At 42.6% G+C, this 24,545-nt stretch overlaps 1 protein-coding gene across 4 annotated transcripts in view; it reads right to left on the reverse strand.

Moving 5' to 3' along the window:
- Positions 1 to 1,019: 1,019 nt before the first annotated feature.
- ZNF385D (zinc finger protein 385D) overlaps positions 1,020 to 24,545 on the reverse strand; it is a 938,617-nt gene continuing 915,091 nt past the window's right edge. For all 4 annotated transcript variants that reach the window (XM_081520983.1, XM_081520984.1, XM_081520986.1 and 1 more), the window contains 4 exons: positions 21,590 to 21,823; positions 5,883 to 6,061; positions 4,782 to 4,883; positions 1,020 to 1,445 (listed from right to left, as the gene is read on the reverse strand). In XM_081520983.1, coding sequence (XP_081377109.1) covers positions 1,227 to 1,445; positions 4,782 to 4,883; positions 5,883 to 6,061; positions 21,590 to 21,823 — 734 coding nt within the window. In that variant the 3' untranslated portion in view covers positions 1,020 to 1,226. The remainder of the gene's footprint in view (positions 1,446 to 4,781; positions 4,884 to 5,882; positions 6,062 to 21,589; positions 21,824 to 24,545) is intronic.

Here is a 24,545-nt window from a genome sequence, read left to right on the forward strand (position 1 = left end):
TTTTTTAACTCTATACCCCTGGTCTGAAATGAATGCAGATTCATTTTTTCTTTGTTTTTCCTAATATTTAAATATATATATTACTTGTTTATATCATGTCAGTAGGAAATCTAAGAAAAAAAAAAAGAAACCCACCAACAATAGCTAATATCTACCATCATAGTCAAAGCAGAAAACTTTGCCTAAGAGACGACCCTACTGGTATGATATAAAGGGGATATTGCAGAGGTGTAATATTCTTTGTTTTTAGTGGATATGTACTAACATGAAAAATCGGTACTTTGCATTATCATGCTAGGTTAGGACTGTCCCTCATCCTCAAAACAGAACAGTTGTACTGGTTTCTTTCTGGACCCCCATGATGCATGGGTTTACCTGTTTTCAGATATAAGCGTTCAAAAAACACTTTGTTTCCAGCAACACTGCCTTAGCGTGGGGGGAAGCACTCTGAAAGAAACTATTTTTACTCAAGTCTCTCCCACCTCTATTCTAAGCTAGCCCTGTTCTTCGCTCTGGACTAAAAGTCATCTCCACGTTGGGCAGGACGGGAGAGGGTGGGCTGGGGACCTTCACCACACCAAATGGTGTTGTTTATCTTTTGACTGCTTACTGGCATGAAACAGTTGTTCGTTCTACCTTTTGCAATTCTTGAGAACCTAGCGGCATAGATGAAGACACAGCACTATTGTTTTACAAGACGTCTACTGTATCTACCTTCATTTGGGTGAATACCCAGGAATTGCTGTCAGAGCAAGAGGACCACGGGTACTACTATTCACAGTGTTGCTTTTGTTTTTTGTGTGTTTTTTTCTTTTTTTGCATTATTTTAATTTACAGAGTAAATGATTATTTATATACACACTGGAACCAGTTAATGCCCTCAGACAATGTATAGTTGTCTCATAAAGCAGGAAAGACAATGCAGGGGCAACAGCGGCCCAAAAGGCGTGTCACAAAGGCTTGAGAGGTTCTAGTGCCACTACAGTCAAGGCTGGAGATCACTCCTAAAACACTCAATGTTCAAGAGGAATGCTTTAATTTGGAGACAAGACCACCCCTCCCGCCCGCCCCAGACCTCCCTCTTTTTACTTCATCTTTTCTTTTGAATAATCTTTTCAGTCCACTATCAAAAGTCCTGGCTCTTCAGATATCCTTTAGACTATAAATAAACGCTGCATAGTTCTCTTGTCGGTGTGGTGGTGAGTTATTGCAGTTCGGCCGCGCGCTCAGTAGGGCGCGAAGAGCACCGGCGCGTGCGCGCTGCGCATGGGCCCGGGCGCCGGCCGCAGCAGCGCGGGGGGCAGCGCGGGCAGCAGCGCGGGGGCCGCGGGCCGCAGCCCGAACGGCGCGCTCACGGCCACGGCGGCGGCGGCGGCGGCCAGCGGCCCGGGCAGCAGGCGCGGCGCCAGCGGCTTGGACGGCTCCTTGGAGAAGACCAGCTTCACCTGCAGGGCGGGGAGAGAAGAGGAGGTGAGCGAGGTCGCGGAGTTTACCCGGCGTCCAGAAGAGGGGCTGGCTGGTGAAACAGCGGGCACCGCACCCGGGTAAAGTCACACCCTGGGAACTGCAAGAGAGCCCTGGAAGACGGGGGTGCGTGCTCGGTGTCCTGGGACCAGCTCAGAAAGAGAAGGGGCAAAGGAAGTGGTACATGCAGAGCACCTATGGAAAGCCCGAACAAGCTTCTTAGCCAACCCAACGTATATAATATATATATATATAATATAATATAATATAATATAATATAATATAATATAATATAATATAATATAATATAATATATATACAGAGCACCTATGGAAAGCCCGAACAAGCTTCTTAGCCAACCCAATGTATATAATATATAATATAATATAATATATATACAGAGCACCTATGGAAAGCCCGAACAAGCTTCTTAGGCAACCCAACGTATGCATTTTATATATACATAGAGCACCTATGGAAAGCTCGAACAAGCTTCTTAGCCAACCCAATGTACGTAATATATATATATAGATAATATAATATAATATACATACAGAGCACCTATGGAAAGCCCGAACAAGCTTCTTAGCCAACCCAACGTATATAATATATATATAAATATAATATAATATAATATATATACAGAGCACCTATGGAAAGCCCGAACAAGCTTCTTAGCCAACCCAATGTATATTATATATATATATAATATAATATAATATGTATACAGAGCATCTTCTGGGAAGCCTGAACAAACTTTTTAGCTAACCCTATATATATATTTTATATATATATATATAATATATATATACACACACAGAACATCTTATGGAAAATCTGAATAAACTTTTTAGCTAACCATATATATATATAATATAAAATATATATATAATATATATAAAATATTATATATAATATTATATAAAATATATAAAATATATATAAAATATTATATATAATATATATATAAAATATATATATATAGAGAGAACATCTATGGAAAGCTTGAACATTTTAGCCAATCCAATATATATATATATAATATATATGTACAATGCTATGTTATTATATATTATATATGTGTATAACTGAATATACATGTATAAATATTATATATGTATAACTGGATCACTTTTCTGTACAGCAGAAGTTAACACAGCATTGTACTTCAACTATACATCAACAAAACAAATTTTAAAAGAATAATGGAAACTGTAGAACATCTTTCCTTTTGGAGGAACTGGAAGATCCCAGAAAATGACTTGATCTAAGATGCTGAATGGATGTGCAGAAAAGTACTCTGCTATCTTATTTTTCATGATAAATATACCTCCTGAGGAAACTATTCATCTTGAGAAAAATAGGGACTTTGTTTACTCCACTCTTTACACACATTTTAACTGGCAGAGAGTGGACATTTTAAAATGTTTGTTTGACTTTATTTATTTTTGGGTGGGCTGCTGGCGTCTGGGATCTTAGTTCCCCCACCGGGAGTCAAACCCGCCCCTGTGGTCAAAGTGTGGAATCTCAACCACTGGATGGCCGAGGCGAGTCCCAGGGAATAGACATTTTTAAAGAGAAATTGATCAATGCTGTCAGCTACTCTGACTATGCAGATGTGACAAGAGAGTAGCACCGGAAGGTGTGAGACCAATCAAGAGACGTAAAAATAATAAAATTCTGCTTTCACTCAAGAAGGGGAGAAAAATGATCTCCCCGAAAACTTTGCCATGTTTTGCTTTCATTGGTACCAACATTCTCTGACACCTACGCTGCAATACCAGTTTACTCTCTGACGAGTAGTGTTAGTAAGATGGCTGTTCCCGTGAAGGGAATGTTCCCATTTATGGAAACAGTAACAGTGCCAGTTCCGCAGGAGGCTTTGGAAGCTAACATTAACACAATTTGACTTCTCTGTTTATTTAAGAACTATTCACTTGATTGTTGAAATAGCACTCAGGTTGTGGCTGGTACTGCTGAAACATCTACTCTGAGCAGAATTCACAGTCTCTTACAGCAGCTAAAATGCATTCTATGCAAAAGAGCAAAGGGACTTCATTTGCATAAAAATGGGTGATACTACTAAATTAATTGGGTCAACTCATTCTGAGTCTCGCAATAGATGATTGCAGTTTTCCTTTAACTGTTTTTTCACGTGTCAGCAGCACACAATAGCACTGATTATTAATAAGATCTATTTTGAAGAAAACAGATTTCAAAATGCATAATTCAGCAATACTTAGAGCAATTGTTCTCCATCTTAATTTTTTACACACACAGTTATGGTTTATTATAGCTAAACAAGGCAGAACCCTGGCTCTCTCAGATGTAAGCTATGGTCACTTCAACCAGAAAAAAAGCCTATGCTTATAAATAATTAGCTTAAGATGTCAGGAGGTTTACAGATTTCCCCTAAAATCCTATAAAAAGTGGGTAGATGGCCTAAAAGTGGGTAGATCCCCTAAAATCCTATAAAGAGTGGGTAGCCTTTCTCTTCTCCAGGGTGTTTTCCCAACCCAGGGATGAAAACCAGGCCTTGAGCATTGCAGGCGGATTCTTTACCAGCTGAGCCACCAGAGAAGCCCAAGAATACTGGAGTGGGTAGCCTATCCCTTCTCCAGGGGATCTTCCAGGCCCAGGAATCAAACCGAGGTCTCCTGCATTGCAAGCGGATTCTTTATCAACTGAGCTATAAGGGAAGCCTATGCTTATAAATAATTAGCTTAAAATGTCAGGAGGTTTACAGTTTTCCCCTAAAACTCTATAAAAATTCTAGGTCGGGACATCAGTGCTAATATGCGTACTAGTGTGAAAACCAAGAGGGCGTATCTCAGGAAGTATTTCCCAGGCCTTAATAGTGTCCTTAGGTGAATTTTCTTTTTAAACGAGCCATGCCTTTCAGACTGTTATTTAAAAGCCAGAATTGTTGAGGGAAACAACAGCAATGCTTTATCTCTTGAAGATCTTAAAAAGAAGCTGGAAGAATTTGTTCCTCGCCAACCTTTCTTAACAGTACCCGCTAACCTCAGGTTCAGATTTCCTGTGATTACTTACCTGACGCAAAAGAGTTTGGTTTTCCTTCCGTCCCCATGGTCTGTATAAACCCGATCCCAACTGAAAAGATGTCTGACTTTAGCAAACGGGGACAGGAGCCCACCCAACTCAGGAAACCAGTGATTCTGTTGGCGGCGTAGGGGTTGGACTTTCAAATCAACTGTCTTTACTTGGGAGTCTTCCGTTTACCTCCGTTAGCAACTGACAAAATAAAATCCTCCAAGAAAGGCTCCGCTCTAACTGGGAGCGGAAGGGACACTCACCCCCGGCGGCCGCGCCGCCCTCTGCAGTTTGCCGTAAGGGCTGTACTTGGGTTTCGGGGGCTTGCCGGCCGCTCTGTCTTTGTGCCTTCTGCTGCTGATGTGCTGTCGGAAGCAACGAAAAGGGGCAGCTGTGACGAGAGCCTCCCCCAAACGCTCACACACATCGTGTTCACCTGGGGAAGGATGCTAATGATTTCATGCAAGTTGCAGAAAGACCAAAATAAAACAGCATGCACTTTTGTCCTTGGTTGTGGATGCCTCGAGGAGAGTAAGTTTTATGCTGCCCTTTTAGTCTATTTTTAACACATCGCAGGGTCTTTTTTTTCCCCAGCTTCTCTCCTTATCAGAGCACAGATCTCAGTTTATGGACATTTACAAAGGAAAGAAATGTCTGAAGGAATTTTATGTGCAAATAAACCAAGGTGGCCAGGCAGGCACGGATTTATTTCCATACTAATATTTACCCTCACATTTGTACAGCCAAATGTCAACCCCTTAAATTCTAAAGATAAATAACTAGGGTGCATAAAAATCAGTGCAAGAAGGTATGTATGCATATAAAACCCCAAACAATATGAGGGCTGGGACTTCAGCAAGCACGGTAGACCCGATCCCTCTGGAAGGCTGTTAGAGTAACAGTGACTCCATGCCGTTAGCAGGCGGCTGCAGGATTTAGAACTACAGTGCTCCACCAGGTAATAAGGTAGCGACGTGAAACGAGCCCAGGCTAAAATTAGTGGTAGCATGAACATATCTAAACAAGTAAACGTGGGATGTGCACTTTGACCTTTAACCAAAAGCAACCCTTTTGAGTGGGAAACCTGGTAAAGAAGAGACCTATGTAGCCCCCTCGCCTCCCACGGTTCATCTGTGAGAACAGCGCAGACTCACTTCAGACAAGCCCAGAAAGATGTTAGAAGTCATAACATTTCAGTATTCCTTTAGGCAACTAACCTATGCACAGGTAAATAAGGGGGGTGAATACGAAGCTAAGTGGATGGGTGGGTGGCAGGGAGGGAAAGAGCAGAAAGGGAACAGGGCAGGCACGCGGCCCCTGGGGGGACCCCGCCCGTCCCCACTTCCGGAGGGGGTTCCGCCTACCTGTTTCAGCTGTGTCTCCGAGTTGACATGCACGTCACAGATTTCACAGTGAAACGTTTTGTTCTGCAGGCCTGTATTTCCCTTGTTAACTGGGCCTTTGCCTTTCACACCTACCCTAGGGAAGGCTTTGATAGTCCCACTTCCATTCCGAGCTTCTAGCATCGTTTTGTGCTTGGTACCTGCCAGAAATATTAAAAAAAGAAAGAAAAAAGAGGAGAGAACTCTTAGCTAGTAATCGCCTCCAAGACAGAATACAGCAACACCACGAGATGTGATGCTGAGTCTGAATGCAGTGCTTCCGGGGATTCTGTTTGAAACACACTCACGACACAGAAAACTGCAACCATGTGCTCTGATCACCACATGCAACATGACTTATCACGCATGGTTTTATGTCCCCTGTAACAAATAATCACCACCAGTACAGGAGTAAACTCAAAAGTCCTGAGATGAAGTTAAATGGGCATGACTTCATTTCCTCTTGATGCTGATAAGACATGAATGATATCTGATGAGGAAAGGTGATTTAGTTGCTGCAGGTATAGTTGGAGGTGAGGTGTAACAAATGTAATCAGCTTAAACAGGGTGTGTTTACAGACGTGGCACTAATTAAATACCCACTTTCTGAACAGAATACAAACAAGCTTTCCTGGCTGTGTAGTTTAGGCTCAAAGAAGGAACATAAGAGTATAGAGATCTTAATGACTCTGAAAAAAAAGTCCTGTTAGAATAGCAAAGTTCACATTGATTGGCTATTAAATTTCAAATGTTAAAAAGAAAACACTATAAAAGGGGGATTCACTGGCTGGGTGGGTACACTCTAAGGAAGGCTTCTGTTTTATCACACCAGCTGCATCTTCGCCCATCCCACGCAACTAATGTTACTCTACTCATCAACATTTGCTTTTTTATTTTTAAACACTGAAATTCAGGATGGCAGTGTTCTCTCAAAATTTCTCTTCACAGTCTCCTTCTTGGAGTTGATAAGCGCTCTTTACTTGTTTAGCCATGTGTTTTTGCTCTGAAATTTTCTTTTGTCATCATTTATACTCTTCCTGCCATTCGGGGTTTTTTTAAATTCTGTTTTAGAGGTTTTATCATCTTAATTGTGTTTATGAGATGGGTTCGATCCCTGGGTTGGGAAGATCCGCTGGAGAAGGGAAAGGCTACCCACTGCAGTATTCTAGCCTGGAGAATTCCATGGACTGTATAGTCCATGGGGTTGCAAAGAGTCGGACAGGACCGAGCGACTTCCACTTATCAGTTCTGGAAGCACAGAAAAAAAAGAGACCCTTAACTTCTTGTTCTTGAACAGCATCTCAGACCATTCAACATCAATAAAGAGAGATGCTGAGGGCTTTCCAGCTTGGAGCCAGTCACCAATGTCTTCGATAAGAGGCAATGAATACATGGAACAGGTTTATAGACACATTTCTCTCTTGCAAAATGATAACTTTACTGAGTCCAATATTAAAAAATGCATATTTTTACAACTTAGATCCCTCACGTTGAATCTCTATCCTTAGGCACAGCAATGACGATAATCATATATCAACTTATTAAGGAAAGAGAAAAGAGTCAGCATCTTGGGAAAAAACCGGAAGAGCTGAAATATGGAGCCCGGGCACTTGTCTGTGGGGGTGGGGAGGTGAGGCTGCCCTGGGCTCGTTCTCACCCCATCCCCTGTGGTCTAACGGCCCGATGCTTCCTTCTTTGTAAGAAGGTGCTGTAAATGAGAGTAAGGCAAGTAACGTTCTGGGGAGCCATGCACGTATATATACACACATGATGAATAAGTGAACGTGTCTATATATGCGCACACACACACGCAGCATTCTGCCAAGCCTTCATGTATATGATCTTTATACAGATCAGAAGCGTTTGTGTCACTATGTGAGCAGATGATTATCCAACATTCTCTATCCAAACAGATGATTTTATCAACTTTTTTTTTCCATGCAGCTTATTCAGTCAAACTGATGAAGCATTCCCAGGGCCGGTGTGACTTAGGAATGTCTAAGCAGCAATGAGTAGGAGACAAATTCTCATCCTGGGCACTTCTGTGACTCACTTCAGTTCAGTTCAGTTGCTCAGTCGTGTCTACCTCTTCCCCATGAACCGCAGCACGCCAAGCCTCCCTGTCCATCACCAACTCCTGGAGCTTGCTCAAACTCATGTCCATTGAGTTGGTGATGCCATCCAACCATCTCATCCTCTGGCGTCCCCTTCTCCTCCTGCCTTCAATCTTTCCCAGCATCAGGGTCTTTTCAAATGAGTCAGTTCTTCACATCAGGTGGCCATAGTATTGGAGTTTCAGCTTCAGCATCAGTCCTTCCAATGAATATTCAGGACTGATTTCCTTTAGGATGGACTGGTTGGATCTCCTTGCTGTCCAAGGGACTCTCAAGAGTCTTCTCCAACACCACAGTTCAAAAGCATCTGGTGGTCCAGTGATTAAGAATCCACCTTCCAATGCAGGGGATGGGGGTTCGATCCCTAGTTGGGGAACTGCACAGAACTAGGCCTGCATGCCACAACCAGAGAGTCAGCAGCCACAACTAGAGAGTCCGTGGCCACAGTGAAAGATCCTTCATGATGCAGTGAGGATCCTGTGTGCTGCAACCAGGACCTGGCACAGCCAAATAAGTAAATATTAAAATAATCCTCATCCTGACTTCCCTGAAGGCCCCTCAACTCACTATGGTTAACATCTCCTGTGATTTGAGCTGGTGTTTGATAGTGGCAACCGAAATGAATCGGAAAGCTGTTTGTGAAGGTAGAAGCTATGTGAAGATAGAAGTACTTTATCTTGCTTGGGAGGATGATAAGAAAGTCTGGCTTGGGTAGTCTGACTCAAGATTGAGTGTCACGTGGATTAGGAAGAGGAGAAGGAATTCAAGATTTGGCTCCAGTAGTAGGGGGTTAGCAACGGTAGGTAAAGATCTTAGATCTTAGCAACAGTAGGTAAAGATTCAGAAAACAAAATGTTCTCCTTAATATCTTTGGACTCACCGGTGTCTGACCCTAGAAGAAGAGATGTGAACAAAATGTATGTGAACAAGGGAGAAATACCAACCTCGCAGAAAAATCACTGCATCGTGAGCACTGCTATTCAGTGTAGTCCCTCCCCAGAAGCTACGAAAGATAGGAAAATTAAGTATATCCACTCATGCATGCCTTACCCGGATGCAAGCAAACACACACACACACACACACACACACACACACCAAACACACACCAAACACATGTTTAAAATCATGCCAAGATTGGGTGAAAAACTCCAGCTAATAGCTTTGACTCTGGGGTTACCATTCATCACCAAATAGAGTGGAACTTTTGTACAGTGTAACCTCCTGCACCAGTAGCAGATTGTCAGTCATAATTAAATTGCTATCAGATAGTTTCAAAAGATCTGAAAGCTTCAGCAGCCTGTCAGGGTAGCTGTATTTGCTGCAAGGACAGCTACAATTAAGAAAACATGTACTCTTACTTCTGAAGCATTTACCTTTTTGAGAGCTCAAATGTGCATAAATAATCTAAAAATAGTGATTATTGGGAGGACTTGTGCTTATTTTCTCAGCATCGTACCTATTGTGCTAAATTACCTACCTGCTCCTAGCTGTGCTATGAGATCAGTGATAATATTATGCCCATTTTAGAGATAAACTGAGACTAAGAAAGGTTAAGTTATTTGCCTGGTTCACAAAGCAAACGCTACTTGAAGTTACTGACAGGTAGAAGGTGGATTTCTAACTAAGTTCCTAGAACTATGGGGATTTAGCTGGAAATCCACTAAGGATGTCTGAGCTAGCTGAATTCCAGTTCCGCAGGAGTCTCTCACACTACCTCTAACTTCTCTATGTTGTTACTGCTGTCTTTTCTAAACTCAGATTTTAACTTGAGTCTTTCAGAGTCTTCTTGTTCCTCCCCTGTAATATGCCTTTCTGCTCAGCAGAGGATCCGGAACCAAGGTGCTCCATGAAGAGCAGTGGTTTTGTGATGGGCAGTTTGACCACCTCTGATTTCATCCCTGTGTAAATATCTCACCAGGCTGGTGCCTTTCCTTGTGACTGCACAGCAGGGACCTCGCAAAGCTGCTTCTGTACTTTCAATGGGCTGTTTTCTTCCCACCACTTTTAAAAGGCTGGCACTGACAATGACCTTCATTTGAAGCTTCCATGTTTCCTGAAATGCAAAATCGTTCTCCAACCAGAGTTTAGATCGAGCAAGTCATAATGCTCCTAGAAATACTGATTTTGTTTGTTTTTTGTTTGTTTTTTATTTGTTTGCTTTTGATCGCCTTGGATCAAGATATTTTATCTGCAAAAATCAAAGTAATATGTGGTGCGGAGTGAATGGAGGCTAGCTTTCCCTTTAATCCCCCATCATCTTTATAGACTCCTTTTTATAGATGGCTCTTTCTTTATTTGAATTTTATGTATTCATTTACGGATGCACTGGGTCTTAGTTGCTGGGTGTGGGGTTTTCTCTAGTTGCAGTGACTGGGGGCTCCTCTCTAGCCGTGTGGTCCGCAAGCTCCGCATCATGTGGCCTCTCTTCCCTGGAGCTCAGGCTCCAGAGCACAGGCTGGTAGTTGTGGAGCATGCGGTTAGTTCCGCCTCAGCATGTGGGATCTTAGTTCAGGGACCAGGGATGAAACCCGTGTCCCTTGCGTTGGCAGGCAGGTTCTTCATCACTAAAGGACCAGCAGGGAAGGCCCTAGATGGCACTTCTAGGTCCTGGTGTACAGAAAAGGGAGGGGAGCAAGAAAACTGGCAAATGGCTTTTCTAAAAGTAACTATCAATCATCCATTAGGTCATCCGGGAAACTGGGGAAGCTTCTTTAAAATGGAAAAATATATAAATTCCTTCAAGGAGAGGCATTCAGTTCAGTTCAGTCACTCAGTTGTGTCCAACTCTTTGTGACCCCATGGACTGCAGCACGCCAGGTCTCCCTGTCCATCACCACCTCCCAGACTTTACTCAAACTCATGTCCATCGAGTTTTTTAGGATGGACTGGTTGGATATCCTTGCAGCCCAAGGGACTCTCAAGAGTCTTCCCCAACAGCACAGTTCAAAAGCATCAATTCTTCGGCGCTCGGCTTTCTTTATAGTCCAACTCTCACATCCATACATGACCACTGGAAAAACCATAGCCTTGACTAGACTGACCTTTGTGGGTAATGTAATGTCTCTGCTTTTTAATATGCTATCTATGTTGGTCTTAGCTTTTCTTCCAAGGAGCAAGCGTCTTTTAATTTCATGGCTGCAGTCACCATCTGCAGTGATTTTGGAGCCCCTCAAAATAAAGTCTGTCACTCTTTCCATTGTTTCCCCATCTATTTGCCATGAAGTGATGGGACCGGATGCCATGATCTTAGTTTTCTGAATGTTGAACTTTAAGCCAACTTTTTCACTCTCCTCTTTCACTTTCATCAAGAGGCTCTTTAGTTCTTCTTCACTTTCTGCCATAAGGGTGGTGTCATCTGCATATCTGAGGTTAGTGATATTTCTCCCAGCAATCTTGATTCCAGCTTGTGCTTCCTCCAGCCCAGGATTTCTCATGATGTACTCTGCATATAAGTTAAATAAGCAGGGTGACAATATACAGCCTTGACGTACTCCTTTTCCTATTTGGAACCAGTCTTTTGTTCCATGTCCAGTTCTAACTGTTGCTTCATGACCTGCATACAGGTTTCTCAGGAGGCAGGTCAGGTGGTCTGTTTTTCCCATCTCTTTAAGAATTTTTCCACAGAGGTATATCAAAATCTTAATGGTGTTCATCATGTGCCAGTCTTTTATTTTCTACTTGTACATGTGCATTTAAAACATTTGGATAACAAAGTAATTCCGTATAGAACTTTCCTTGGAATTATACATACTTTTAAAAATGTACATGATTTTTAATGACAGCATAGGCTTACAATACATGAATGCTATATATTTAACCACTTGCCTAATATTAGACATTTGTATTATTTTCCTCTTTCCCTATATAATTATCCTACTCATTAATCGTTTAAAATCCATCCTAAGGTTGTTTCCTTATGATAGATTTTCATAAGGGGTGTTCTAGGGACAAAATATGACTATTTTTAAGTCTTGATTCAAGCTGACAAATTAACTGTCTAAACAGTATAAAGGAAGTTTCAGAAGGATTCATTTGAAGGGAAATGTATCTTGCAAAACTCACCCTTCTATAAAATAAATTTCAATACCTTAAAGTTCAATTCTCCAGAATGCTCATGAGATGAGATTCAATAATGTCAGACTAGACTGGGTGGGGAAGATGCCCTGGGGGAGGATACGGCAACCCACTCCAGGATTCTTGCCTGGAGAATTCCATGGACAGTGGTGCCTGGCAGGCTACCGTTCATGGGGTCCAAGAGTCAGACACGACTGCAGTGACTTAGCACAGCACGGACGTCAGCAAACCCAGGTGGTAGCCAGGGGTCAGTTACCTTCTCACTGACCAGTTCAGATGATCCAGATGATAGACACATGGGCAGGAAAGTGGTCAGTCTCCATACAAACAACAAAGTGCTTTTTGAGGTGTTTATTTATAACATTCAACGTAATGGCACGATAGTCCAACTTTTGTGTGTCCAAAGGGAAAAAAGTTATCTTGATTCTCTACACCTGAACTGTGTAATTGGCACCAAAAGCCTCCACGTTCTCTCTCTGTTTTTATTCCTCTAAATGGCAAGCTGGAAGTACTGATACTGAAGCTGACACTCCAATACTCCAATACCACCCGATGTGAAGAGCCGACTCATTGGAAAAGACCCTGATGCTGGGAAAGATTGAAGGCAGGAGGAGAAGGGGACATCAGAAGATGAGATGGTTGGATGGCATCACCAGCTCCATGGACATGAGTTTGAGTAAGCTCTGGGAGTTGGTGATGGACAGGGAAGCCTGGCGTGCTGCAGTCCATGGGGTCGGAAAGAGTCGGACATGACTGAGCGACTGAACTGAACTGAAGATTCTGTTTGGCTTAAGCATGAAACCATTCTTAAAAGAAATGGCACATAAAAGTACACGGTAAGAAAATGCATCTTGACACAACTTTGAAATCACTCTTTCTGTTGGTTCATCCACGAGAAGTCACTAAACATGAAATAACTCTGAATGCTGACAGCTACATAAAATTCTTTGGTTAGATAATATATTCCAAATCACCCATAATGCAATTTCCAAAGTACATTATTTAAGAATTAGAAGAATCTAAAAAATTCCAGCAGAACTATTCAAATCCCTAAAGGATGATGCCATCAGGGTTTTGCATTCATTATGTCAGCAAATCTGGAAGACCCAGCAGCAGCCACAGGACTGGAAAAGATCAATCCTCATCCCAATTCCCAAGAAGGGTAGTACTAAAGAATGTGCTATCCATTGGATAATTGCACTCATCTCCCATGCTAGTAAGGTCATGCTTACCTGCTAGGCTTCAACATCATACAAACCAAGAACTTCCAGATGTCCAAGCTGGGTTAGAAAAGGAAGAGGAACTAGAGAGCAAATTGCCAACATTCGCTGGATGATAGAGGAAGCTGGGGGCTTCAGAAAAGCATCTACCTCTGCTTCATGGACCACACTAAAGCCTCTGACTGTGTGGATCATGGTGAACTGTGGAAAGCTCTTACAGGAATGGGAATACCCGACCATGTTACCGGTCTCCTGAGAAACCTTTATGCGGGTCAAGAAGCAAAAGTTAGAACCCAATCTCAGATATGTGGATGATACCACTCTAATGGCAGAAAATGAAGAGGAACTTAAAGGCCTCCTGATGAGGGTGAAGGAGGAGAGTAAAAGAGCCAGCTTAAGACTGAATATTAGGGCCGGGGCAATGGGATGATCCAGAAGGATGGGATGGGGAGGGAGGTGGGTGGGGGGTCCAGGAAGGGGAACACATGTAAACCCATGGCTGATTCATGTCAATGTATGGCAAAAACTATTACAATATTGTAAAGTAATTAGCCCCCAACTAAAATAAATAAATTTATAAAAAAAAAAAAAAGACTGAATATTAAAAAGCTAAGGTCATGGCATCGACTCCATTATTTCATGGCAAATAGAAGGGGAAAGGGTGGAAGCGGTGACAGATTTCCTCTTGGGCTCAGAATCACTGCTAGTGGTGACTGCAGCCATGAAACCAGGAGAGATTGCTTCTTGGCAGGAAAGTGATGACAAACCTAGACAGTGTGTTGAAAAGCAGAGATATTAGTCTGCTGACAAAGGTCTGTATAGTCAAGGCTGTGGTCTTCCCAGTGGTCATGTGTGGTTGTGAGAGCTGGATCTACCAAAAGAAGGCAGAATGCTGAAGAATTGATGCCTTCGAACTGTGGTGCTGGAGGAGACTCCTGAGAGTCCCTTGGACAGCAAGATCAAACCAGTCAATCTTAAGGGAGATCAACCCTGAATACTCGTTGGAAGGACTGATGCTGAAGCTGAAGCTCCACTATTTTGGTCACCTGATGCGAACAGACAACTCATTGGAAAAGTCCCTGATGCTGGGAAAGATTGAGGGCAGGAGAAAAGGGAATCAGAGGATGAGAGAGCTGGATGGCATCACCGATGCAGTGGACATGAACTTGAGCAAACTCCGGGAGATGGTGAGGGCCAGAAAGGCCTGGCGTGCTGCAGCCCACGATGTCATAAAGTCTGACACAGCAAGGTGACTGAACAACAGCAGCGAAGAGTAGACACGCGTTCATGTACGGTGGATTCACCTTGCTGTATGCTTGAAACTAACACAGCATTGTAAATCCACTATAGGTCAAAAACACACTTTGAAAAAAAGAATTGTAGCTCCAGTACAATAGAGCTCTGATAGAAACTTCTCTGATAGAAGCTTCTGCGGTGATGGAAATGGTCTTGATCTGTACGCACCAAAATGGTGGCCTTTAGTCACAGACACTCTTCAGCACTTGGTATAAGGTTACTGCAACTGAATTGGCCAATGATTTCAATTTAAATCACCAGCTAAGGCTAGTGGTTACCATATTAGATAGTACAGCTTTTGTGCTCAAGTATGTCCTGCATGAACATGCATAACACAGAGGCTATGTGGCTGAATCGCTTTTTTTAATCATTTGTAGAAAGTTTAAAGACGGCACCACAACAGACTTGTGATAGAAAAGTCTCCATCTGTTTTTTCCATCCAACCGAAGTCTTATCATCATTCCAGAAGATGTTGAAGACATGTGATAGATACCTCTGGGCCTTAATAATAATAAGGCCATGAACTTGGACTACCGCTGACTGGCTTAAATGAGTTTTTCACTTGAAACATGAAATGACAAATCTCTAGAGGAAATAAGTCTTTATACAGTCTCTTCCTGAACAGACGCACAAACTGGACCTGGGCTTCTTGAAGGCAACTCCCGGGTTTTGCTCAAATTTTCATTCTCAGGGCCCAATGCGTGGTAGTCAATCAGTGAAGATTAGCAAAGATTGGATATTAATAAAGATCAAAAAACACATATTTATAAAGAGAGTTATGAGCTCAGGTCCTGAGATTTCTTTTTTGACAGCATGAAATAAATTTATTGAGTAGCCCTATTATTAAAGTCAAAATTTAAACAACTGAAAAGGAAATCTTCAGGCTCAGATGTATTCATTGGAAAATTCTCAAAAAAACATTTAAAGATTAACACAAATTCTACACAATCTCTTTCAGAGTAGACAATAAAAAGGAACACATTGCAACTCACTTTATAAGGCCAGTTTTACCTTGATACCCAAATGAGCTCAGGTTCTGAGATGGTATAAGCCAGAATTTGTCTCCATTAGCTGTGAGGTTTGAATTTACTGAAGTGTTTCAGGAGATGCATTTTTTTTTATCTTATGGTATTATTTCTGGCATGCCCACACGCTCAAGAAATTTTAGTCAATCTTCTCTTTCTTCTTCTTAACATTGTTTTCATGTTTAAGCAAAAATTTAGAAATCTCTAAGCATTTTAAAATTTAGTCAAGTCTGTCTTTCAATAATGTGACTTTTCTCTATATTAAAACTTAGTGAGGGAGAATAAGCTCTGTGTAGGTACGAAAAAGCTGGAATGTACTTAGTGAAAATGATCAAATGTTGCCACTTTAAGTCATCACCAGAAAAATCTGCCAAATTAGTAATGAGGCTGCTTATAAAATTTGAAAGGATTTTTTTTTCCAATTATATACAGAAACTCACTAAAATTGGCTAAGCAAAGCATTACCTAGCAGGATGTTTGGGGGGAATTTCTGTAAGAAAGAGACAAAACATATCTTTCGATAATATCTGTGTCCATAACATAAAAATAAAAGGAGACTTCAAGGTCTCTTAGAAAGACTATGTCCTCTGAAGGCATTGCGAGCGTTCTTAGAAGGGTTTGTGAATCAGGCTAGCAAGTTCAGGAGAACGGCTTTTCCTCCCAAATAAAAAAAAAAAAAAAAAGAAATCCTATATTCCAGTGTCATTCCAAAAAATTGACTAACTTTGAATGGTTATACTGTAGTGAAAAATAAACAGAGAAAGCACAGGCACTTACACAGTAACCCAGCTGGGGCTTCCCAGGCGACTCGGTCATTAAGACTCTGCCTGCCATGCCTGAGACACTAGGGCGCGGGTTCCATCCCTGGGTCGGGAGGATCTCCTGGAATAGGAAATGGCCTCCCCCTCCAGTATTCTTGCCTGGAAATTTCCATGGAAAGCGGAGCCTGAAGGGCTACAGTCCATGGGGCCACAAAGAGTCAGACACAGCTGAGCGACTGAGCAGACAGCAGCTGCTGTGATTCTGCTAATAACCATGCCGTAGTATTTCATCCTCCCGAGGTGCATATGGCCTCTTAACCCCACGAGAGAGAGAGAGAGAGACGGCAGAGGAGGGGAGAGAAAGCGGCCCAAAGACAACTGCCTTGCCCAGGTTCACATAGAAAGGTTCTCTGCAGAGTTGAGGTAGAAATTAACTCTGATCACTTCTAGTTCACTCTAGTCTATTCCATTAAGCCGTAATAAAGGCAATGTTTGATGGCAGTTGTTTTCCCAATATTTATGCTTAAGTGTGCATTTTCCAGCCAAAATGTGGAAACAACCTAAATGTCCACCAGCAGATGAGCGGATAAAGACGCTGTGGCACATGCTTACAATGACGCGCTACTCAGCCGCAAAAAAGACTGAATAATCATTTGCAGCAACACAGACGGGCCTAGAAATTAATTATAATACTTAGTGATGTAAGTCAGGTAAAGAAATAGATGATATCACTTATATATGGAATCTTAAAAAATAATACGGATGAACTTATTTACAGAACAGAAACAGACGCACAGACTTCAAAAAGAAATTTACAATTACCAAAGGGGAGACAAGGAGGGGGAGGGACAAATTAGGAGGCTGTGATTAAAGCGGAGAAACAACAGAGACCTATGTTACAGCACAAGGAGCTCTACTCAAGATTCTGTGCGTGCGTGTGAGTCACTCAGTCGTGCCCGCCTCTTTGTGACCCCATGGACTGTAGTTTGCCAGCCTCCTCTGTCCATGGGATTCTCCAGGCCAGAATACTGGAGTGGGTAGCCTTTCCCCTCTCCAGGGGATCTTCCCAACCCAGTGATCCAACGCAGGTCTCCTTATTGCAGGTAAATTCTTTTGTCTGAGCCACCAAGGAAGCCCACTCAATATTCTATAATAACCTACATGGGAAAAGAACCTGAATAAGAATGAATATGTGTATAACTGGATCACTTTGTCATACATATGAAACTAATACAACATTGGAAATTACCTATTCTCTAGTAAAATTTTAAAAAGAAGAATGTGTTTTCCAAGATTAAAACGTGTCTTGAAGGTGGTTGAACAGCCCGTAAGTGCATAACTCTCCACTCCGTGTCACAGGCCTTAGCTCATGTCTATGACGTGTTTCCAAAGGGATAAAAATGAAAACAGAATTGCAATGTAAATGCAAAAGACACATCTCCCCTTTCTGCAGCCGGGTTGCTTCTGATGACAATTAATATTCAAACCTGGTTCCCTGAAAAACACAGCCAAGTCTTTGTCAGTGTTTTCCTATTAATAAAATCTGGATCTAAGAAGAAACTGGAGAAGTCTTTTAAAGATCTATGGATGGGGTAGAGGTGAATGGAGGAAGCAGTGGTGGGTATGACTGTGGTCTGCTCTGAGTGCAGCTCGCAAGGCGGTCCTTAAAGAGAACTAGAAACCAGGATTCAGTGGACGGCTATCAGAGGGGTCCTGCTTTCCACTGGCTTCATGGACTGATGACTCTAAACAGTGTCAGTGTGAGGACTCCTCTCTGAAAACTATTTTACTGGTGTATATTCTAAACAATGGGTGTAGTTATGATGAGATCTAGTATTTATTAAATTAGCAAACCATCTGCTCCATCTGTCAAACTCTCTATTATGCAGCCATCCCCAGAAACACACAAATCCGACCACAAGCTTTAGTTTCACTAGTCATTTCAGAGTAGTTCAAACTCCTCTGAGCTCACAAAGGCTGCAGTTCATGCGCCAGTAGTATGACCTTTTTTAATGTAAACAACAGATTGTAAGTGGACAAGGAGAGCAATGTGATCGTAAAGATGGACGGACCAAGAATCTGTCACACAGAGTGAAGTAAGTCAAAAAGGGGAAAAAACAAACAGAGTATCTTAACGCATATATGTGGAATCTGATGGACCAATCTGCAGGGGAGGAGTCGAGATGCAGACGTAGAGTGGACGGGAGCCTGGGGCTGACACACACACACACACACACACACACACACACACTATCGTGTGTCACACAGACAGCTCGCGGGCCCGTTACACAGTCCAGGAGCTCAGCTCAGAGCTCCGTGACGGCCTGCAGGGGGGGGCTTGGAGGGCGTGGGCCGGGGGGCTCCAGAGGCCGGGGACCACGTACACAGGGGGCTGGCTCACTCAGCTGTACAGCAGAAACAGACACAGCATTGTAAGCAACTGTGCCCCAAACTTGAGGAAACTCGTTCTGCCATTCTGTGCGGCCCCTTGCAGGCCTGGCGTGTGACGGATGGGGCCAGGCGGCGACTGGCTTTGTAGGTGAGCCCCGTTTGCCCATGTCAGCGGCTGGCTAGGTGAGCGTCCTGTCCTGGGGGCCTTCGCCTCCCCGTCTCCTTCTCCCACCCTGATAACCCCCTAAAGCCCACAGGCCCTCACACCCCTGCCTCCGCGCCTGCTTCCGATGGCCCCCAGGCGGGACCCCAGCTCAAAGACCTAACGGTGAGTCCGCCGAGGACCACGCTCACCCACAGGACAGGGGCATGCTTGGGGCCTCGCTGTCTACACTCACCCCACGGGTCTCCGCTCAGCGTAACCCGCGGGGAGATGTCTGAGTGGAGAGGGCAGAGGAGAGCGGGGCGCGGTGTCCCCCAGGGCTCAAACCTCGGGGGGGACACGCCTAGAAAGGGACCCAAGTCAGGGTGACAACCCATCTCCTCCTAAGCCTCCAGGCGAGAAGGTTACGCTAGTTCTCAGCTCTGCCTGCAAAACACTTGGCAACATTTGTGCTTTTTTTTTTTTCTTTTCCCAAACACTATAGCTTCCCAGGACCTGGCTATATAACAAATCAAAATCCCTGGATGTAGGAAATATACTTAGGCTATATAATAGGATATATATGCAGGATATATGAACCTTCCAGGTGGTTAAGTGGTAAAGAATCACATGTTCAGTCCCTGAATCAGGAAGATGCCCTGGAGGAGGGCATGGCAACCCACTCCAGTATTCTTGCCTAGAGAATTCCATGGATAGAGAAACTTGGTAAGCTACAGTCCATAGGGTTGCAAAGAGTCAAGACATGACTGAACAGCTAAACAGCAGCAGCAGCAGCAGCAGAAGGATATATAATAAATCAGAATCTCTGGATGTATATATATCAATACATATGGAAATATATTTAAATAAATATAAATGCATATATATTTAAATATACTTAAATAAATATAAATTTATTTATATATAAATATATGGATAAACGTTTATATCCATAGAAAATATATGAGTATATATTTATACATATAAAATACATACATATCTAAGGCTCCAAATGCAATTCTGACACAAACCATAGATGACCATAGAACTGGAATATGGAACATGTTGACCTGATTGGATAAAAACAAATAAGTCATTCCTTCTTTGCTCTTAATCAGATGTCTCTGATCAGAATTCAGGAAGGACATCCAAATTCTTAATAAATTAACTGCAGCCTCCAAGGGTATGGCTTGTTTATCTGTCAAAATGGGCCTCCCCTCAAAATGAATGTTTCTCTGTCATGATGGGGAATGACCAAGAACTCATGAGCGCTGAATGGACATCCGATGATGTCCACTCTCTCCCAGTGACCGTGCACCCAGGAAGCACGTCTTTGCGGGAGGAAAGAGGGGGGAAATCTGAAGGTTTCGATTCCGACTTGGGGCCAGATGCTATTCTGTGCATCCCAGGCCCTGCCCTCCTGAACTCTCCCTGACTACGACTCGTGTTGCCTGCAGGAGGGGCATGTGTGTGGAAGGGATTGTCCCCCGCTGGCAATTACACCCTTAGAGTCTTGAAGTCAATACTGGAATGCTGCTTGGGCAGCAGTGATTGGTCAATGACTCCATCAGCGCACAGCTGCACTATGAACTCAGGGTATGATTCACAAATGATTCTTTTCCTACTGTAATGGCTGACAGAGATCTGGCAGTGAGCCCAGTCTTTCAGAGAAAAGCTGATCTTGGGCCAAAGGGCTGGCTAAAATCTCAGGCAGGACATAAATAGATAAATAAACAAAAAATAAACAAAATCTTTATAAAAGTCAATATAAATATATTCTCTCTCCATATATATATATATAATATAATATATTTATCTAGTTAGACAGGTTTATATATAGATATATAACATCTTTAAATATAGATACATATATATAAACATACATATATAGAAAGAGCAAGTAGATGGAATCAAAATATATCCAGAGAGCATTCCATACTGGCTTATCAGTATTTTCAGTTCTGCTCTATTAAAGTTTAGTGTTTAAATTAGAGAGACCTGGGTTTGAATAATGGCTTGTCACCTAACTGATCATGTGTCTTCTCTGAGCCTCAATCAAAGCAGGGGAATAGTATCTTTACATTGTCAGAAAGAATAAGTAAAATCTTCCATGTAGATATCTTAAGATAAGGTAAGATGTCTTAACTTGCTTCTGTCTATAGGAAGCATTTTCTTAAGTTTAATCATCCAGTTCAAATAAATTTAGCCCAAACAACATTATTTACCATAAAAACCATAATAAGGAGGTTTTAACCCAAATCGCATGGCGTTATGTAACCCAATTTTGCAACTCTATTATTGGTGCAACTTTAGAAAATTTCACTTAGAAGCAAATGCATGGAAATAACATAGCAATCTAGAAATCATATAAACACAAAGCTGATGCTTTAGAATTATATTTTACTGTCTCTCCTCATGTTTATAAAACACAAACACACATCCACACACACACACACACCATGGCGTGGGAGCCCTGGAAGCCCTTCGCTGCCCTCATGCCAATGACACTTTGCTTGTCATTTTTACTTTTTAATGGTTAATGAGTTCCATGTAATAATTGCCAGTTTTCTGCCACCCCTCTGTCCCCTGCTGCCAAAGAGCTCATCTATTCAGAGGAGCATAATTGCAGAGCTGTTGAGACCGAGAAGGAATCGCTGCATCTCACCGCTGTTGTGGGCCTCCAGCTGGGAGGCGGAGTTGACAGCGACCTTGCAGAGGGAACAGTACAGCAGCCTCTTCGCCTTTTCTTCCTCCGTCTCCGCGGAAGCGCAGGAGCCGCTGCCGCTGGCCGTGCTGGGGCTCTTCTCCACTTTAGAGGTGATCTCAGTTGTCATCACACTGCTTTTGCGAATTTCCACAGTTGTCGTCGTTGATATTGCTGGTGTCCCTGTGGTACTATCTGCAGTCAGAATAGCACAGGAGAAAGGCAAAGACAGTGGCGTTATCTTTCCCTATTTGAAAATGCATCCCCGATATCGCATTCTGGTAATCATGAGAAGAGCCCCCAGCCCTGACCCCTGTCAGCCGCGTGGCAATCCTCTCCTGGGAAAATGACATAGACGCACACTTACAGTCGTGTCTATTGATAGAACACATTTGGACAATTCTCGAAAATACATACAAATAGGCGTTAACATGCTTCCTTGAGGTAAATAAACATGCTCCAATTTCTCTTGTTAGCATGTGGCCTTACTAAAATATTCTTTACAGTGCTCTGTGCTTTGTACATGTCTGCTAGGATGGCTTTGAAAAATGCAATGGAGAGTAAATGCTTCTAAGGTATTTCATTTCTCTTTACTGCTTGTCTTTCATCTTCCTCTACATCTCTTTCTTTAATTTAAAACAAAATAGGTAAAACAGGGGTTCGCGGGTAGTCCCGTGGTTAAGAACCACCTTGCAACGCAGGGGGCACTGGTTCGATCCCCGGTCTGGGAAGATCCCACACGCCGTGGGGCACCCGAGCCTGTGTGCCATGACTGCCGAGCCTACATCCTGCAACGACTGAAGCCTGTGCACCCTAAGGCCATGCTCCAGAACAAGAGAAGGCACCGCAATGAGGAGAACACAGGCCGCATCTAGAGAGTAGCCCCCGCTCCCCGTAACTGGAGAAAGCGTCTGTGCAGCAGCAAAGGCCCAGAGCGCGCGAGACAAATAAAGTGAATAAAACCACCGTCAAGACCCTTTAAAAAAGTTGGTTGTGATCCTGTGCGTGCTTGTGCAAATTATATGGGAAGTAAAGAACCCTGATGTCACGGCTGCTTTGTCAAGATCAAAGGTTTATAAAATCCTTGCCTTATTTGCAAAGAGCTGTATGTTCAACAAATACAAAAATCATCCATATACAAACAAGACGAATTCTAATCTGGCATATTTATTAAGCATATGCCCTGCACCGGGATGAGCTCAGGAGCTTGTGACACAAAAGTATTCAAACCCCAATGGCTACTCTTCATGAGGAATTCACAGACTGGTCACACCATGTTAATGTCACAGCTTTCAAGAGTTTGATGACCAGGAAGGCACTGTAACCCTACAACCCCTCTGGCTCTGAAGTCTGATTCTAAATCTGGAGAGGTCAGCCTCCAAAGTGAGCCTGCCTTGTCTTAGCTTCACTTGGGTAGACACAGCTCCCAACCCAAATAGGCTAGTTAACATGATGTTAGCAATGCCTGCCAAGTCCAGTATGAATCGCAAATGAGCTCCATGCCCTGTGCTTCCTATTTTTATATCCCTTTTCACTGCCTCCGGCTGGCTAGCTCTTAACCTCCTACTCAAAATATTCCCAGGCAGCCTCTCCAGCCACAGCTGCTCTTGGAATTGCTTCTCATCCCACAGGTTGCCGTGGTCACTATCCGACGCCGCACTGAAAAGCCCACGGTAAATGGAGCAGGCAGTGGCTGCAAAGGACAGTGGTCTACCTGCAGTGAAGGGCTGTCCCCATAAAAATTTAGTTCTTGTTAACTTCTGTTACCAATGAGCCTTTGAACTTGGATTTTCACTTTGATCTGGAGAGAGAGGTGGGGATATGGGTAAGGCTGGTTACTGGCTTCTTTCGCAAATATGGTGCAGAAACACTAGTCAGTCGGAAGAGAGATGGGTTCTTGCTCTTTGTTTTTAATTAATTAATTTTTATTAAAATTTTTTGAACTATAGTTGATTAACAAAGATTCAGGTGTACACAAAGTGAGTCTGCAATATACATATATATTTAGCTATAATATATCTACATATATGTGTGTGTGTGTATATATATGTATACATATACACACTATATATGTGTGTATGTGAATATATTCTTTTCCAGATTCTTTACCATTACAGAGGATGCTGAGGGATATTGAAGAAGAACAATTTATCTGGAGCTTCCCTTTGCCTGACACTTCATATACTTTTAACTGCTTATTCAGCCATAAGGCCATTAGGGTCCCCTGCAGCATCATGGAGAACATCTTATAACCGTGTTAGAAAAAATAATCACAGTGCCACCATCAGTGTTTCTCATGGCAAGAGAAAAATAAATAAAATTAACTAACACCAATTTTTGCCACAAGAATGCATTACCTTGAACACTGAAAGGCCCACTTTCTGACTAGTCTTTACTTGTCTTCTAAGGGACCAACATTAAAATATCAGGTAATGCCAGAAAATTTCAAATCCTAAAAGATGACACTGTTAAAGTGCTGCACTCAATATGCCAGCAAATTTAGAAAACTCAGCAGTGGCCATAGGACTGGAAAAGGTCAGTTTTCGTTCCAATCAAAAAGAAAGAAAATGCCAAAGAATGCTCAAACTACTGCACAATTGCACTCATCTCACACACTAGCAACGTAATGCTCAAAATTCTCCAAGCTAGGCTTCAACAGTACATGAACATCTCTTCCAGATGTTCAAGTTGGATTTAGAAAAGACAGAGGAACCAGAGATCAAATTGCCAACATCGGTTATATCATACAAAAAGTAAGAGAATTCCAGAAAAAAATCTACTTTTGCTTCATTGACTATGCTAAAGCTTTTGACTGTGTGGATCACAAACTGTGGAAAATTCTTAAAGAGATGGGAACACCAGACCACCTTACCTGCCTCTTGAGAAACCTGTATGCAGGTCAAGAAGCAACAGTTAG

The sequence above is a fragment of the Giraffa tippelskirchi genome, chromosome 8, assembly GCF_054371585.1.
Source record: "Giraffa tippelskirchi isolate mGirTip1 chromosome 8, T2T-mGirTip1v1.2.pri, whole genome shotgun sequence".
In the NCBI taxonomy this organism is placed as follows: Eukaryota; Metazoa; Chordata; class Mammalia; order Artiodactyla; family Giraffidae; genus Giraffa; species Giraffa tippelskirchi.